The sequence below is a fragment of the Hippopotamus amphibius genome, chromosome 7 (assembly GCF_030028045.1).
Source record: "Hippopotamus amphibius kiboko isolate mHipAmp2 chromosome 7, mHipAmp2.hap2, whole genome shotgun sequence".
In the NCBI taxonomy this organism is placed as follows: domain Eukaryota; kingdom Metazoa; phylum Chordata; class Mammalia; order Artiodactyla; family Hippopotamidae; genus Hippopotamus; species Hippopotamus amphibius.
The window spans coordinates 3,561,651-3,577,772 of NC_080192.1; the positions used below are offsets into that span (position 1 = coordinate 3,561,651).

A 16,122-nucleotide genomic window follows, 5' to 3' on the forward strand; every position below is an offset into this window, starting at 1 on the left:
CTCTGCCGGGTGAGAAAATGAAGAGGTTTTGAGACTCGCTCAAGGCCATCCACACAGTGAGGGTCAGAAGGTCAGTTTGGGGTTTTCTAACTGCCCTAGTGGGCAGCCACGGGTGGGGCTGGGTTCTGCCTGCTTGTTCTGAATGAAATGCTCGTTCGTGGTTAGCACCCAACTGCTGAACAGGTTGAGAAAGCGTAAACATGGGGGCCGAATGTTTACTTTTTACTGGGGTCTGGTCGGGTGCACTCGCCCACTGAATGCAGGATAGGGGAGTGTAAGCCCCGGGTGATGTGCAGGTGACGTGTGGCAGGCCTCCCTTTAGAGGCTTCGAAGACCCAGGGCAGACAAGGCAGACCCGGGGTGCTCTGTGGGAGGGTGTGCCCAGACCTTCTTCCCAAACTTAGGGATCAGCCGAAGTCTCTGCCCCTCCTGGTGCTGTGGGAGGACAGGGTTACGCTAGTTGACCTCCCTTCCCTGGAAGAAAGCCCCCAGACCCGCATAGCATCTCATGATTTGGAGCTGTGAGTGACAGGGTCATAAAAGGCAGGGCCCAAGTGGGCAGCCCAGGAACAAGGCAAGGGATGGGGGGTATGAGTGAGGACCAGGGACGGCAGCTGCAGGGCCGGCAAAGGAGACAAGACTCTCAACTTCGGCTACAGTGAGAAGCCCTGCAGAGTCACAGGGCGGTTTCCATGCAGACGGGGAAAGGGGAGTGCCAGGGGCCTTCTGATGATAGAGCAATGACAAGTATTTAAATAGTTCAGAAATATTAGAGATGTCAGTTACAACATTGTCAGTGTGAAAAACCTCGCTAAAATGGAGTTGGGAGGCTGGGGGGGAGGGGGGCACGCACGTACCACTCAGGTCATCAGGAAGAGAGGTGCCGTGGATGTCCGGCAGGCAGTGATGCTACGTTACTACCCAGCCAATGAGAGACTCTCACAACTCACACTATATTTCCTACTGCCAGTTTCCTCCCGTGGACTCTTTGTTTATAACAGCCCCTCCCAGCTTCCCTTTCTCCTCTGTAAGAATTCCCTCTCCTTTGCTTTACCAGATTTACGTGTCCCAGATCACAACTCTTTGCTGTTCCCGAATAAACCCATTTTGCTGGTAAAAAGAAATGCTGATAAAAACAAGCAAAAACAAAACAAAACAACAACAACAACAAAAACTGGCTGTTTTATTGTTTTTGTTTTTTTAATTTATTTTATTTTATTTTTGGCTGTGTTGGGTCTTCGTTGTTGCACTCAGGCTTTCTCTAGTTGCGGCGAGCAGGGGGCTGCTCTTCACTGTGGTGCTCGGACTTCTCATTGCGGTGGCTTCTCTTGTTGCGGAGCATGGGCTCTAGGCGTGTGGGCTTCAGTAGTTGCAGCACATGGGCTCACTAGTTGTGGCTCACAGGCTCTAAAGTGTAGGCTTAATAGTTGTGGCGCACGGGCTTAGTTGCTCCGCGGCATGTGGGATCTTCCTGGAGCAGGGATCGAACCCGCGTCCCCTGCATTGGCAGGCGGATTCTTAACCACTGCACCACCTAGGAAGCCCCCCCTCATCATTTCTTGTAACACATCTAGATCCATCCAGTATTTCTTAAGTTTTTCACCTTTCACATTTTTCAGCGCTGGGATATTAAAAAGAAAACTGAACACTGCAGTAGCTTGCTTGCTTTGTTCAAATCTCTGTCCGATAGAGACTATCTCTTGATCTACCATGGCCAGAAAAGAGTCTCTACAGAAATTAGTTTCAGGATTATTTGTGCATGAATCTTCTTCAGACTCCAGTAGATGTTACTGTTTCCTAGTTGTAATTTCCCGACATTGTGTTTGAATGTCATTTTAGTGAGGTTTTTCAGAATGCACTTTATTTCTTAGAGCAGTTTTAGGTTCACATCAAAATTGACAGGAAGGTACAGAATTTCCCGTACTCCCCACCCCCATGCATGCACAGCCTTCCCCATTGTCAACATCCCTGCCAGAGTGGTAGATCTGTTATGATTGATGAACCCACACTGACGCACCATAATCACTCAAAGCCCATAGTTTGCATTAGGGTTCACTCAGTGTTATACAAACGCTGGGTTTGAATGAATGTATAATGACATATATCCACCATTATAGCATCATACAAAGTATTTTCACTGGCCTAAAAATCCTCTGTCCTCCACCTTTTTAATCCCTCCTTCCCCCCAACCCCTGATCTTTTTAGTATCTCCAACGTTCTGCCTTTTCCAGACTGTCATAGAGGTGGACTCATACACTATGTAGCCTTTTCATGCTGGATTCTTTCACGTAGTTATATGCACTTAATTTCCTCCATGTCCTATCATGGCTTGATAGCTCATTTCTTTCTAGGGCTGAGTAAAATGCCATTGTCTGGATGGACCACAGTTTATTTATCCATTGACCTACAGAAGGACATCTCGGTTGCTTCCAAGTTTGGGCAATTATGAATATGTATAAAGGTGTAATAAACCTCTGTGTGCAGGTTTTTATATCATAATCTTTCAACTCCGTTGGGTAAATACCAAGGAGCATGATTGCTGGATCATATGGCAAGAGTATGTTTATTTTTGTAAGAAACTTCCAAACTGTCTTTCAAAGTGACTGCACCATGGCATTCCCACCAGCAGTGAATGAGAGTTCCTGCTGCTCCACATCCTCGCCGGCATTTGGTGGTGTCCGTGTTCTGGATTTTGGCCATTCTAATAGGTATGCAGTGGTATCTCATTGCTGTCTTTATTTGCATTTCCCTGATGACATAGGATGTGGAACATCTTTTTATATGCTTATTTGCCATCAGTATATCTTCTTTGGTGACATGTCTATTAAGGTCTTTGGCCCATTTTTTAATTGGGTTGTTTGCATTATTATTGTTGAGTTTTAATAGTTCTTTATATATTTTAGTTAACAGTCCTTTATCATATATGTCTTTTGCAAATACCTTCTCTCATTCTGTGGCTTGTCTCTTCATTCTCTTGATTTAGTACGTATTTCACATGCAGTTTCTTTTGGGAAACCATTTTTCTTCCCCTAAAGTTTTATTAGATAGTTTAAATCCTTTTGGATTTTCTTATGTTAATAACTGCAGATGGCTCTAATCAAAATTTATTTTCTGCCAAAGACCATGATTTCCTCTTTGAGTATTATTTCACTTAACTCTTCCAGCGCAGCTTGTAACTTGTCTAAAACCATCTAATGGCTTTGACAGCATTTATGGGATAACCACTCATGTATCTGAGAGTGGATTGAGGTCAAATTTGAAATGCTTCATCAAGATGGCCCCTCTTTGGGCAGATCCAGAAATAAAAACCTACTTTTTTTTTCATTGCTCCAAAGAATACGGTTGCTGTAAGCACAGTTGAGGTCATATGTTCTAGCAGCAAAATAAAAGTGCTTGCTAACTCCTGAGGCTCAGGGTAGGGGCCCCTCTCGCCCAAGTCCAGGCACAGGCCTTGTTGCCAGCATCACTGACACCTTATATAATCCTTTGCTCTTGATTCCCCAAAGGAAAAAGTCCCAGACCTCAGGGCTGCTGGCTTCAGACTCATTCCCTAACCCCGTAGAGTGGTGCCTCCATACACACGAGTAGAGGGGGCCGGGAGTGGGGTAGGCTGGCCACTGCAGGTCTAGGGAAGCCCTTGTCAGAGGGCCCGGACAGGGGGAGCTTGGGGTCCAGGGGAGCTTTTGGAAGCTGACGTGGTTGGTGCCCCGAGGTGAAGATCTGGAGGTTGAAGGACGGCGGCCCCAGATGACCACGGGCACTGCAGGCCATTTAGGCCACTTTAAGGGTTTGGGAGAGGACAGTGACAAGTCCCGGGTCGCAGGAAGCGGCAGGGCTCATTTTAAACCCATTCTGTCTGCTGCTTTAGGGGAGAGAGTAACCACTGCCTGCGGCCCCGGCCCCAGGCCCCGGGGGCTTCCGTCCTAGTCGGGAGAAGGGTACCATGAGAACTAAAACCAGGCCATGTCGGTCCGAAGCGCGCGCTGCGCGAAACCACGTGGCCGAAAGCGCACGGGGCCGGGTTATCCGTGGGCCGCGCACCCGCCGCACCGACTCTGTGGAGCCCGGTGGGAAGCCCAGAAAAAAGCTGAGTGCCTCGGGGCAGCCAGGACGGCAGGCCACGCCGGCGTGAACTGGTCGCAGCATACCCAGGCGCTGCCCAGCCGCTGCCCACGCCGAGAGCTCAGGTTCGGGAGGCCCCGGCGCGGCCGCGGATGAGGCGGACGTTCGCCGCGAAGCCCCGCCCCGCGCACGCGCCCGGGCCGGACGGGGGCGGGGGGAGGGGCACGCGCGGGGACGGGGCGGGGCCGCGCACGCGCCGTGGGCCGGGCTGCGCGGCGGCGGCGGCGGTGGCGGCGGTAAGTGGCGCGGCCTGGCGGCCTGGCGGCGCCTCCCGCTCGCCCGGCCGGGCCCGGGCGCCTCCGCGGCCTTCCCGGGCACGTCGGCCGGCGTGGCGCGAGCGCGGGGAGGGCGGCGCGCTCGGGGGCCGGGCAGCGGGAGCGGGGAGGGCGGCGCGGGGCCCCGGCGGAGACGCGGAGGGCGGGCGAGCGGGGAGGGTCGCGGCGCGCTGGGGGCGGGCCCCAGGTGGGGAAAGGCGTCGGACCGCAGCCCAGGCTGCTGACGGCGGCGCGGGCGGCTCGACTGGGTTCACAAGGGGAGAAAGGGGCGGGGGCGGCCGGCGGGGAGCGGGACGTCTCCGGGGGCTGCGGGCGGCAGCACGGCCGCAGCCAGGCGGGGGCACGGCGCGGGCGGGTGCCGGGCCCTGTGAGCCCCTGGCGCCGCGTCGCGCCCGCCGGTGTCCGGGTGCGGAGCCCGCGTCGCGCTGCCGGCGGGCAGCCGCCCGGGACGCGCTGGGCCCCCTGTGGGCCTCTGAGTTCGGTTCGCCGAGGTTTTGTGGAGGTTTCCGCGGCGGAAGGCTGCTGCCCCGTAGTCCCGGAGCAGCCTGGTCTGACGGGCGGCGGCGGGGCGATCCTGGCAGTTCTGGGGTCCGTGCTGCACCGGCCTCGCAGTCTCTTGGGAAGCGTTCCTTTCTCTCTGTTCTGAAACGGTGTCTGTAGGTTGGTGTCCCTTCTGCCTTAAGTGCTCGACAGTGTGCTGGTAGAGCCCTCTGGGCGTGACGTTTTGCTGGTGTTCTGTTTCGTTTTAAAGGAAACTTTTAAATGACGAAATCAGTTTTCTTGATAGATATAGGGCTATTCAGGGTTTCTATTTCAAGGCACGTTTTTCAAGAAATATGTCCATTTCATCTAAGCTGTCAAATCTGTTTGGTAGAAAGGTCGCAGCATTCCCTTATTATCCATTGAATATCTGTAGTCTTAGTGATGTCCCCAGGGCCACTCCTCATTGTGGTAACTTGTAGCTTCTTCCTGTTTTTCTGGATCTGTCTCGTTAAGAGTTTATCGACTTTATTGACGTTTTGAAATAACCAGCTTTGGTTTCATTCTTTTTTCCTATTGCTTGCCCATTTTCTGTTTCTTTGATTTCTGTTATTTATTATTTTCTTTTTTCTGTTTATGACCAGTTTAACTTGCATTTTTCTAGCTTCTTAAAGTAGAAAGTTAGAAGGTTTATTTTAAACCTTCTTTTCCAATTTAAGCATTTAAAGCAGTAAATGTCCCTGTAAACACTGCCCAAGTTGCATTCTATGCATTTTGATATTTTGTATTTTAGTTTTCATTTAGTTCAAAATATTTTCTCATTTCTCTTGTGCTTTCTTCTTTGACTTGTGGTTTATTTGGAATTACATCACTTAATTCCCAGATATTTGGAGATTTTCCACGTGTCTCTTTGTTCCTGGTTTGCATGTGGTTGTCATGGGGCTGGAGAATGGTCTGTGATTTCAGGCTCTGTGTATGGCCCCACATATCGTCTGTCTTGGTGAATATCTCAAGTGCGCTTGAAAAGAACATGTGACCCTGAGCAGGTCGGGTAACTTGCTCTGAACTTGAGGTTCCTTGTCTGCCAGATGCCCTTCTTCCCTGTGGATAGGAGGGCAGTTGGGAGCTTTGGGGTGTGGTTAGTTCCTGGCTCTGCAGACAACATGCGCTGTCTCTTGACCTTGCAGATGGCGTGTGAGGCCGAGCGCGGTCCCTGGGGTGTGTTTGAGTGCCAGCTCTGTGCCTTCACGGCTCCGTACAGCTACGTGGGGCAGCAGCCCCCTGACACCCAGTCTGTTGTGTGAGTACTGGGGTCCCAGCGGCCCGGGGAGCCCACCAGAGCTGGCTGGCCCGCGTCTGACACGGCCTGGGCGTTGTGTCTGGGCCCACCTCGCCCAGGCTCTGGGCGCTTCAGGTGTGACCCGAGAAGGCACAGGGCAAGGTTTGAGGGCCATCTGGCTCTTGGAGAACCTCGCAGTCCCTAGCCCCCCTTCCGCCCAGAGTCCGGCACCTGCTCCAGATGTGGGGCGGGTCGGCAGCGGCACCGCAGGGAGCGCAGGGGCCGCCTCATCCGGGGCTGGGCCTCCTCGCTCTTCAGCTGGTTCCCCGGAAGACAGCTTCTCGGCAGGAAGCCGCCTGCCTTGCGGCTCCTATACTGGTGGGAGTGCGCCCTGAGAACCAGCTTCCCGTGCATCCGCGCGTGGAGGGCCTAGAGTAGAGCCACTGGGTCCCGGGGCTGGATTCTTGACCTTCAGCTTGTCCACCATCAGGTGCCACCTTGTGGGGATCTGACCAGTACGTTAGTGGGACAGGCAGCGGGGGCCAGCCTTCTTTCTTCTGGCCATGAGGAATCTGGGGTGTTGGTCTCCTTTCTGATGTGCGCTGGGAGGCCAGCACTTTACCCAGAGTAAGGTGTCCTGTTCTCTCTGCGTGGGAGTGGGCGTCATCCTGGAGGGGAGGGGAGGGCTTGGAGAGCTCGGATGGAGGCCCTGTGTCCGGCCCCGCCCCCTGTCCTCCTGAGTCAGGCTGGGGTCTGGGGGCTGAGTTGGGTTCTTTGGGCCGAGGAGGAGCGGTTCTCTCCCTCAGTTGTCATGGAGCCCAGAGCAGGTCTCATTTCAGTCCTAGTCTGGAGCCATTGCTTGCCTCTCTGCTACTGCTTGGTGGCACAGGGGGCCCGCCCTCCCCACAGTGAGCACGCACAGTGCAGGCCCTGGGGAGGTCCGTGCAGCTGGCGAGCTTCCGTCAGCAGAGGTCTGGGCCACTGCACCCCTGGCACCACTTCCTGTCCGCAGCCTCCTGGAGGAGAGCTACGTCATGAGGGACCCCTTCACCCCCGACAAGGACAGATTCCTGGTCCTCGGCTCGAGATGCAGCTTATGCGGCAGGCTGGTGTGTGTGGGCCCGGTGGGTAAGCCACGTGCGGCTGGGGCCGCCTTCCCTCCCTCCCTGTGGCTGGGACCTCCTGTGTGTGATCGTGGGAGAGGTGACACATGAGCCTTTCCCAGGGACATTGTGAGTAGCAGCCTTTCCTGGCCTTGGTCGTCCTGGGAACTCTCACAGTCACTCGGGAGAGAGGGGTCGCTGGTCTGCCTCATTATAGGTGGGTCCCTGCAGCCAACAGAGGGTAGGGGACAGGCAAGCTGGGGTCAGTTAGAGGGTCTCAGCGGGGGTTGAGGAAGAGAGAGATTCTTGGAGGCTCTGGGAGATGCCACACTGTGCTTCCCATGGTACTCAGCCTCCTCCCCACCCCTCTGCTTTCAGGAATGCAGTTTATTTTACTCCAAGAGATTTTGCCTCTCCTGTGTCCGGGAGAACATTGATGCTTTCCCTCAGGAAATTCAGCAAGACTTGGAGAAAAGGAAAGTCCCATCCAAGAGGCATGCCAGCCAGCCGGGTTCTTGAACATGAGTCTGGTCGGGTACCAGGTCCGTAGCCATGCCCTGCATGGGGCTCCTGGCCAGCCAGGCTTCTGCGGCCTGGCTCAGAGATGGGGCCGAGCTGGGAGCTGCTGCGTCCGACCTTGTTTCCGGGCCATCGGGAGTTGTGTCTGCAGCCTGGGGGAGCTGGGGTCCGCATGCAGCAGCAACAGGGCCAGGAGCCGTGTGGAGAAGGCGCCCAGACCCCGGTGCTCCAGAGACCGCAGCACCCCTGTCCTCACAGCCCCCACCTTAGCAATTGGTGAGACACTGATTGTGGGCTCGCCGTGCGCCTGCCTGTTCTTAGAGGGCAGGAGCTGCTCTGTGCCGTTCTGTGATTTCCACAGGGCCGGTGTGCACTGCCTGGCGGGTGTGAGGGCCACACTGGATGCAGGGACAAATAAAGAGTGTTTACTGGCCAGTGTTCGCGCTGGGTCTTGTCTTCTGGGGCCACACTGTCCCAGGTCCGCTCTGTCACTGGACTCTACAGGTACAGCCCTGGGGCTGGGGGACTGTTATGGGTTAAGGCCGACCCTATAGCTGGGGATTGGTTTTTCCAAACCAGACAGTTCATCTCACAGCATCACGCAGAACTCACCAAGTAATTTTTTAAAATAGTTTATTTTTTAAACCATTAAGGCAAAACTGTACCCTGAAATTAACTCTTTACATTCATCAGTCTTACAGCAGGACGTTCCAAACATTTACGTTCCCACAAATTCAGGATAGAAATCAATGTATCTGATCAGTTCAGTCTCCTAAAGCAAAATGAATCAGACCCAAATTTTTAAAAAATTAGTTATCTTACAGCCATTTTCTAATTGCCTGGAACTACTACCAGTAAAGTGACTAGGAAGATGCCATTTGCTCTCTCCTGCACACCCGGCTTCCCGCGGCCCTGGATGCCCTACCGAGCACACCCGGGGGTCTGAGCTGGAGAGAGGACATCGGAGCCTGCTTAGAAAAGATCTGCTTTGGAATTGCTCCTGTTTAGTATAAAATACAAAGGGTCTGTCAGTCCCTAAATACTTTGAGCATATAAGGCACCCAAGAACAGCAACCATCAACACACACCAAAGCATCAAGCCCAGTCCTGGCACAGGGAATCCGCACTGCTCTGCTGCGTGTCTGCCAGAGGCTCCCCCGGTTTGGGTCCCGGGGCCGGTACAGACACATCAGGAAGGAATCTGCCAAGGTAGGGGAGGCATCGCAGGGGGAGACTCACGGGGGCTGGGGCTGCCGCTTATGCTCCGGGTTGGGCCCCTGGGGGCTGCAGAGACGCAGCTGGTGCAAATCACTGCCATCGGCATCTTCCCAATTGCAGAGTTCTTTGGTAACAGCCCACAGGTGGTGATTCCTTGAAGAGCAGACAGCTGCTCACCACACAGGGATAGTCCACGGTCTCCAGCCGGACCCTGCTGTGTGAAGTCGGTGACTTCTGACCGTGGTCAGAGGCCGCCTTGCTGGTGGAAATGAGAGACTCGCTTGTCCTTCTTGCATGGGAAGCACGAGGAAGGGAACAGGTTTGCAGGGAAGTAATTCTGCGTGGCTCAGGGGAGAAGGGACCCTCTGACGCGCGCACGTACGCACGCGGTTGTATTTCAGTTGTGATATTTCAGCTTCCTATGTGTTTCCAACAGATCCAAGAGCCAGGCTAGTAAGAGTATACGTCAATTAACACTGATTTCAGAAGAATCCCAATGTGTTATTAGATGCATGATTGTAAGTTAGTAAAATATTTATATTAGGGTTTTAAAAAAAACAAATCACAGTGTTTAAGGTAGCTGTTAACAGTTCTTTTTACCATACAGTGTATAAAAAATAGTGATACTCAAACACAAATACTGTAATTTTTACCAAAAAAGCGCACTGAGGGGTATCCATCTCGTGTGAGGTATGTTTTTTTTTTTAGGCCTGAAAAAAGGACCAGGCCATCTGTGCCTTTAAAAAAAGACATTTCCCCAAAGTGAATGATTTTACCTTGAAAAGATCAGCCACTCGTCTTCAGGGCCTGGAGACCCAGTGGCCCCCACCCCGTGGCTGGGGAGCCAGGGCTCACGGTGAGGGGCTTGTCTGTGCTCCCGCTGGCAGGATGCTGCGCTGTTCCTCACATAATGAATTTTAGGTGCTGAGGGTGGGAGGCAGGGAGAAGGGCGAGAGAGGAGGAGGCTGGTGTATTACCTTCTCTGGGGAAAAACATGGAAGGTTTTCACATTTGACCCAAACTAGCAAACACATTTTAAACGAAAAATATCTGACCCAGGTCTTAACTTGCCGTTTGTGATGTAAAAAATAGATACTTCTATTTTTTGTTTTAAATAATGCATTTAACAGCCACGGGGCCACTAAAGTCCTTGATGTTATCAGTTGCTGCCGTCAAGAGGTGACCTTGACGTGGATGCAGTGTGCTCTGTCCTGTGTGGCAAAGGATGTGCCTGCGTGTGTTCCCGCTGGGCCACGTTACGTGGCCCCCCTTTCTCGGGGTGGGAGGTGGAAGTAAACGGTTACCCTTCTGTCTCAAACTGAAATTCTAATTGAGAGAGCCCCCCTCTAGATCTGGGGAGTCCGGGCGCCTCAAGCCAGGAAAAGGCGTCTGGAAATCAGCCCTGGGCGGCGGCCTCTCACTCTCTGTCCTAATGTGCGGGCCACACCCGTAGCAGGCCACTCCACTGAAGCAAAGTTTAAGAACCTGCCGCATTCCACAAAAACAGCATCACGGAAGGCGTTATGTCATTCTTCAAGTGAAAGCATGAAGACACATGGTCTTTTTTTTTCTTGCAAAACTTCCAATATCACATTTTAGTTTATCCCGTAGTTTCCAGAGAAGTAGAACGGGTCTCCTACATGCTTGAGTCAGACCAATTCACTGCCCTTGTTCTCACTCTAGTGTTTCACAGGCGGAGGGGCTGACGACCACCTTCCTAAGTTGCGTTAAAATGGCACCTAAAACAGATATAAAATCTCAGCAAAAACATAGACCTCAACCTTCGAAGCCTAATGTTAGATCTTTCTGGGCAGCAGGTCCCCAGAGAACATGTCACTGGAAGAGTCCTTACACAGAGAAGGAGGAAAGCGCCCAGTTAGCCGGGCGCTGGCAGCACCGTTCAGGCCGACCCGTCAGCATTCATGGTCACGGCCCTTCCCCTTCGTTTGCCCCTCCTCCCTGCTGTGGATGGGCTGTGCCGTCTGGAGGTCACTGCTGTCAGGAGGGCAAGGGTCCCCTTAGCTGACAATTCTGTGCAAAGACTTGGTAACAATCCATGATCCCGGATTGTTGGACCAAGTCAGCTTGGACCAAGACTCAAGTGAAGCTGGGCCGCTTAAAAAACAAGAAGAACAAACACAGACAGTCTGTCTCTGGAACCATCCAGTGCCCACAGCGCCAACACCGTGGAAACAGTGAGTGTGGCGAAAATCCTCCCCGGACACTTTAGTAATCATTAAGCCCCCAGCTGGTGGCACTGGTCCTCGTTTGCGACGTCTATGGACGGTACAATTTCCTTGCCTCTCCTGAATCCACACCAAAGAGCAAGTGACCCCTCCAGGAACACGTGCACCCAGGGGGCCAGGCTAACCCACAGGGACCGCCTCGCTGTGCCCTCGCTGGTCTTAAATGCAGGGGCGGGAGGTGGGGGAAGCACGCTCCACCCCGGAGGCCAGAACTGCACCAGCAGGCGGCCCTTCATCCAAGCCGGGTGTTTCCGCTTGACGATGGGGGTGAGTCCACCCCGACCCCCTCGAGGGGCTGAGGGTTGGAAGCCACAGCAGGAACCTGCATCGACAGCATAGGTGGGGAGCGTGAGCACCTGGTGTGCCTTCCTCGCGGGACCTGCGTTTTGAAAGGCCACATGGGTTGAAGAGGCACTTTAAGGTGGCTGGTTTTCCCTGGGTCCCTGGAAGGCCAGGCCGGTGGCCACGTCAGTCTTAGCTGGGAGAACCGGACTCCCTGGTTGAAACAATGGACTAAGATCTAAACAGGACTTTTTAATACATTCCAGAGACAGGTGCGGCCACTGGGTCAAGATAAAAACCAAAAAAACCCTCCATTGTGCATCTGCCCACTACGTGTCAAATGTGCCCGGTGTCACAGTGGCTTGGAAGGGAGTCAGGCACAGAGGGGCACAGGTGTGACTGGGGATGGGGGTGGGGGGGTGGCGAGGCCTCAGGAAGCCACGGTGTGACTGAGGCTTGCACGGAGACATCTCTCCACCCTCATCTGCCAGGATTTCCCCATGAACAGGCTCACGCACGGCCAGCAGGCGCAGCTCAAGACAAGGAGGCCCTGGCAGGTCACTGGGCCCTTGGCAGTGAACGCGCAGCGTCGTAACCACTGGGCCGCCAGGGAATTCCCAAGGCGCCCTTAAAATAAAAGTTCTCTTAAAATCCACATAACCTCCCATCTCTCGGTGCGCACACGGCTAAGTGCACATCCAGCCTCGGAGCCCTAATCACAGGCAGTCTGCCTAGAGCTGCACCAAGAGGCCCCAGTGCCACGTGGACCTGCATTTTACCAGTCCCTTCTGATAACTCTATTGAGGTAGCTGTCACGCTGTAGGTTTGGGGAGACGGTCGTTGCTCAATTAATAGTTTACTTATCACCATACAGCAAACAAAGGATCTTGCTTGTGCCCTGAGCTTCCGCTCAGATCTTAGGCGGCTGCGCTTCGCTGGAACTTCCACAGTCCTCGATGCTGTCTGTTTCCTTAGTTTCACGTGGTCCAGTGTAGGAAACGCATCAGTACCACGGAAAGATGCATTCTGGGCTCTTAAAGTGGAAGGAAGGACTCCCTTTAACAGGGTCAGCTCTCACAAGCAGTCTGGAATTCTTTCCCCTCGATTCCCGTTCACTGTTTACGCCTGTGCATATAGCCTCTTTGGGAAGATGCTTGAAACTCCTCTCACCACAGAGCTGTAGAAAGGTCACAGGGAACCCAGAGGCCAGGCGGGCAGCAGGAAGGGCTCTGGCGCCCTGTTTCTGACAACACTGGACGTCAGGGAGGTGGCGTCCTGTATGTGCAGCCCTCAGCTTCTCACAGGGTGGCGGGGGCAGAAGTCAGCGCATGGGACCCCCAACTGGAAGTTCCCAGGAGGCAGAGAGGAGGGGGTGCTGGCAGGATGGCAGCAGGGTTTTCCTGGAGGAGCCCCATGGTCCCTGCTTCCCAAAGGCTGCCTGGTAACCTGTGGTCTCTGAGCAGCCTGGCACTTTCTGTGATGACAGGTTTAGGAAAGGAAGAACCAGGTTTAAATAGAGGCTTGAAGAGTGGGTCAAGGTGGTGAAAGGGGTCCTGCCATGTCCTGCATCCAGCACCCCGGGTGGCCGGTTCCAGGCTCATGGTTTGAAGTTTCCAGAACCAGCTTCCATTGGACCTTATGCTGACGTCTACTGAAATGTAGCAAGTAAGGAGTGTGCTCTTTAAACAGCTCCTATTTGAAATACTACCATATATCAAACTGGTGAATAATTCATCTATATTTGGCTATCAATGCTCGGAGAAATCTTTGACTGGGTGACCCCAAGTGCTCTGAGTGGAATTACTGACTCTATTATTTCAAATGAATTTCTTCCTATTAACAAGTGAACAATGTCAAGTGACCTTCAAGCTGAGGTCCTCTGTGGCTTCACCAGGGACATGGCAGGTGGTCTAGCTGGGCCCCAAGAGAACCAAATGCTAACACGACTGATGCAGAACCCTGGCCTGCCATCAGTCTGTTCCCGCGGCAAGCCTGAGCTAGGAGCTGATTCAGGTGGGCTGTATGAGCACCTAAACAGAGCAGACAACTCGTGAGTCTCGAGGCTCACTTTCCAAGGCCATGTCCATTTGCATAGATCTGTCCTCGGACACCAGAGCGAGAGGCTGCACATACCTGGCTCCGGGATCCAGTCCACAACCCTGAGACCTCGGACGAGCCACAGGTCTCCAGGCTCACCAGCCCAGGGAGTTCACATTCTAGGAAAGAACGGGGACACGGATGCACCCTGTGACTCAAAGCGTAATTCCTTTCTGACTTAGGGCAAGCCCTGATTGGTGTCATTCTAAAGTGGAAATGCCTGATTTGCTTCCAACAGATCCTTTGATTGGATGGTAAAAAGGTAAAAAAAAATCACTAAATGTGTAATGTGTAAAAGGATGTCCTAACTGTAAGTTCTGCTTTTTTCTAGCTGAAGTCTCACAGTTTTATTTATAATAATGCTGATCTTGGGAACTTTTTCAAAGTCAATCCTAGCCATTCATTAACAGCAAACGACCATGACCTTAGAGACCCAGATCTCCTAAAGAGAGAGGGGCAGGGCCGTCAAGGGCGCAGCCAGGTCATAAAGGCTGTCGGCCCAAGAGGCGTCCAGGGGCTAGCCTGCAGGGCCCCGTCTGGCTCGGGGGAGGCACTGCTGAAAGTTCTCTGATGGGATAATTAATTCACCATGGTGGAGAGGAAAGGAGGAGTTCCAGGTCCGTGTGCTCTAGACAAAAACCATAATCCACGCTGCCTTCATAACGGGACCAGGGTTGAAAAGTCGATCTTTAAGGCTGAAACAGATATTTCAGATACTGGAAAAACCACCTTATATATGTAGAAAAGGAAACAACTCTCAACATCTTTGTAGAAACCACCGGCCTGTTGTGAATCCTGAGACGGGTAAAACCACCACTTCGTGTCCACCTCCCCCCCACACTGCCCCCCCTTCCTTCTCCAGGTGAGACCCCTGCCCCCCAGGCCATGCTAAAAGAGTTACGAGAATAAAGCCGCATGTTTAAAAAAGCAACGTAGAAAAAGACCAAGGAGCTGCCTTGACAGAGGGGGCCCAGAGCAAGATTTACAAATAACTTGTCAGTTTGCCCCTGGAGACGGGACCACGGCCCCCGAACGGCCTGACTCTGTTGGTTCAGATTTGATAGGAAATGGAGGTGAGAGGAATGGGAAGCTGGCACCTCAGAGTCTGTCTGGTTCCTGCTGACCAGACGCTGGCTTAAAACAGGCAGAGGACTGAGTGCAGAGGGGCCGTGAGCCGTGGCTCTCCCGGATCTCCCACACAAACCTGGGAATAGGCTTTTCCACATATTAGTTACAACCATGAGAACAGCGAACTGAAACAAAACAACCGCTGCATTTTGAGAGCTTATGGAATCACTCTGTGACATTCTAAACCCTATGATTCAAAAACAGCAGGCTGTCCTTCTTCAAATTCAGGAAACAACGGAAGTCTTCCAAATAAATATTGTGCTGCTTTTTAAATACCTTTGGAGACATCTAGGTTTACAGGATTATAAAAATTAAAAAGTGCTGATTAGTTTTCAAAATTATAAAGGAACACAGCAGTCAAAAGGTGGTAAAAAGGGAAGACAGACCACGTATTCTGAGGTTAATTCACTGGTAAACTCCTAACGTGACATAGAGAAATCTGCACTGATTCGCATCGGTGCATTAAATCAGACCGCTGAACACCACTCTCCTTCATTTTCCAAGTCCTGCCTATTAGCTGCTTACCACCAGCATTTCAAGATTTTGCACGCTCTCAGAAGTGGTTAAAAAAAAAGAAATAAACGTGGAACAGGATGCCGGTTACCTAGAGCTTATACTTTCCTTTGTCCCAGGTTCCAATGGTGGACGTTTGTGCAAAGTTGCGTTGCTCCCATCTCTCATTTGTAGTGCTGTCACCTTTAAAAACCCTTGAAAAGTTTCGGTTTTGTGTGCATTTCCAAGAAGTCAGTACATGTCCCTGTAGATTTCCTGCAGCAGCGGGTGCAGGGCGGCGTCGGCCTCCGTCTTCTTGATCACCTGCACCAGCTGCGCGTGCTCCGTGACCAGCTGCCGCAGGTCTGCCAGTTTTTGCAGGAGTTTTGGGAAGAGAAAGATGTCGTCGGGATGGTTGCTCTGTAAGTGAAGTTTGAGCACATGCACGATACCCTCCTGCATTTTTTCAATGTGTCCTACATTTAGAAGGCCGGGCCGATCTGTCCTCAAAAGAAAGGAGAGACGTTTGAGTGGATAAGCAGTATTCTAACGCCTAATAACTTGTTTTTCAGTTTGAGAAACCAGACTTTTTTTTTGGCCACGCCACTTGGCACGAGGGATCTTAGTTCTCTGACCAGGGACCAAACCCGTGTCCCCTGCAGTGGAAGTGCAGGGTCCTAATCACTGGACTGCCAGGGAAGTCCCAAGAAACACAATGTTCCGCTTGGGCCATGGCCTTTCTTACCAAAAGCTCAGCTGCCTTTAGATACTGTCAGCTTACCTAGAAGATAGAACTAGATTTTTCCCAAGTTGCTGAACCTGATAGGGGCAGACAGCACAAATACGCATTCCTAAATATTTCTACGACCTTAAAACGACTA

The 16,122-nt window shown here is 52.5% G+C and overlaps 2 protein-coding genes across 11 annotated transcripts in view; one reads left to right on the plus strand and one right to left on the minus strand.

The window, feature by feature from the left end:
* Nucleotides 1–4,498: 4,498 nt before the first annotated feature.
* On the plus strand, nt 4,499–8,207 carry CDPF1 (cysteine rich DPF motif domain containing 1). 4 transcript variants are annotated; one of them, XM_057742286.1, is made up of 3 exons: nt 4,512–6,177; nt 7,169–7,284; nt 7,638–7,774. In XM_057742286.1, the coding sequence occupies exons 1-3, from the start codon at nt 5,966–5,968 to the stop codon at nt 7,694–7,696; spliced, it is 387 nt and encodes a 128-aa protein (XP_057598269.1). In that variant the 5' UTR covers nt 4,512–5,965; the 3' UTR covers nt 7,697–7,774. The 4 variants fall into 4 exon arrangements, 3 of the variants coding, with proteins under 3 accessions (XP_057598269.1, XP_057598268.1, XP_057598267.1); XM_057742285.1 differs by having other exon boundaries at nt 4,660–6,177; nt 7,169–7,265; nt 7,638–8,207; XM_057742284.1 differs by having other exon boundaries at nt 4,662–6,177; nt 7,169–7,280; nt 7,638–8,207.
* Nucleotides 8,208–8,411: 204 nt separating this feature from the next.
* PPARA (peroxisome proliferator activated receptor alpha) overlaps nt 8,412–16,122 on the minus strand; it is a 70,537-nt gene continuing 62,826 nt past the window's right edge. For 6 of the 7 annotated variants that reach the window (XM_057742964.1, XM_057742967.1, XM_057742965.1 and 3 more), the window contains exon 8: nt 8,412–15,741. In XM_057742964.1, the coding sequence (XP_057598947.1) occupies nt 15,494–15,741 (248 nt within the window). In that variant the 3' untranslated portion in view covers nt 8,412–15,493. The remainder of the gene's footprint in view (nt 15,742–16,122) is intronic. The other variant, XR_009054808.1, reaches the window with a different exon arrangement.

Excerpts from the sequence above, each read along its gene's own strand:
- CDPF1 (XM_057742284.1), top strand. The coding sequence starts at position 5,966 with ATGCCCTTCTTCCCTGTGGATAGGAGGGCAGTTGGGAGCTTTGGGGTG. Across the intron at positions 6,178-7,168 it reads CCTGACACCCAGTCTGTTGT|CCTCCTGGAGGAGAGCTACG; the intron begins GTGAGTACTGGG and ends TCCTGTCCGCAG. Across the intron at positions 7,281-7,637 it reads GGCTGGTGTGTGTGGGCCCG|GAATGCAGTTTATTTTACTC; the intron begins GTGGGTAAGCCA and ends CTCTGCTTTCAG.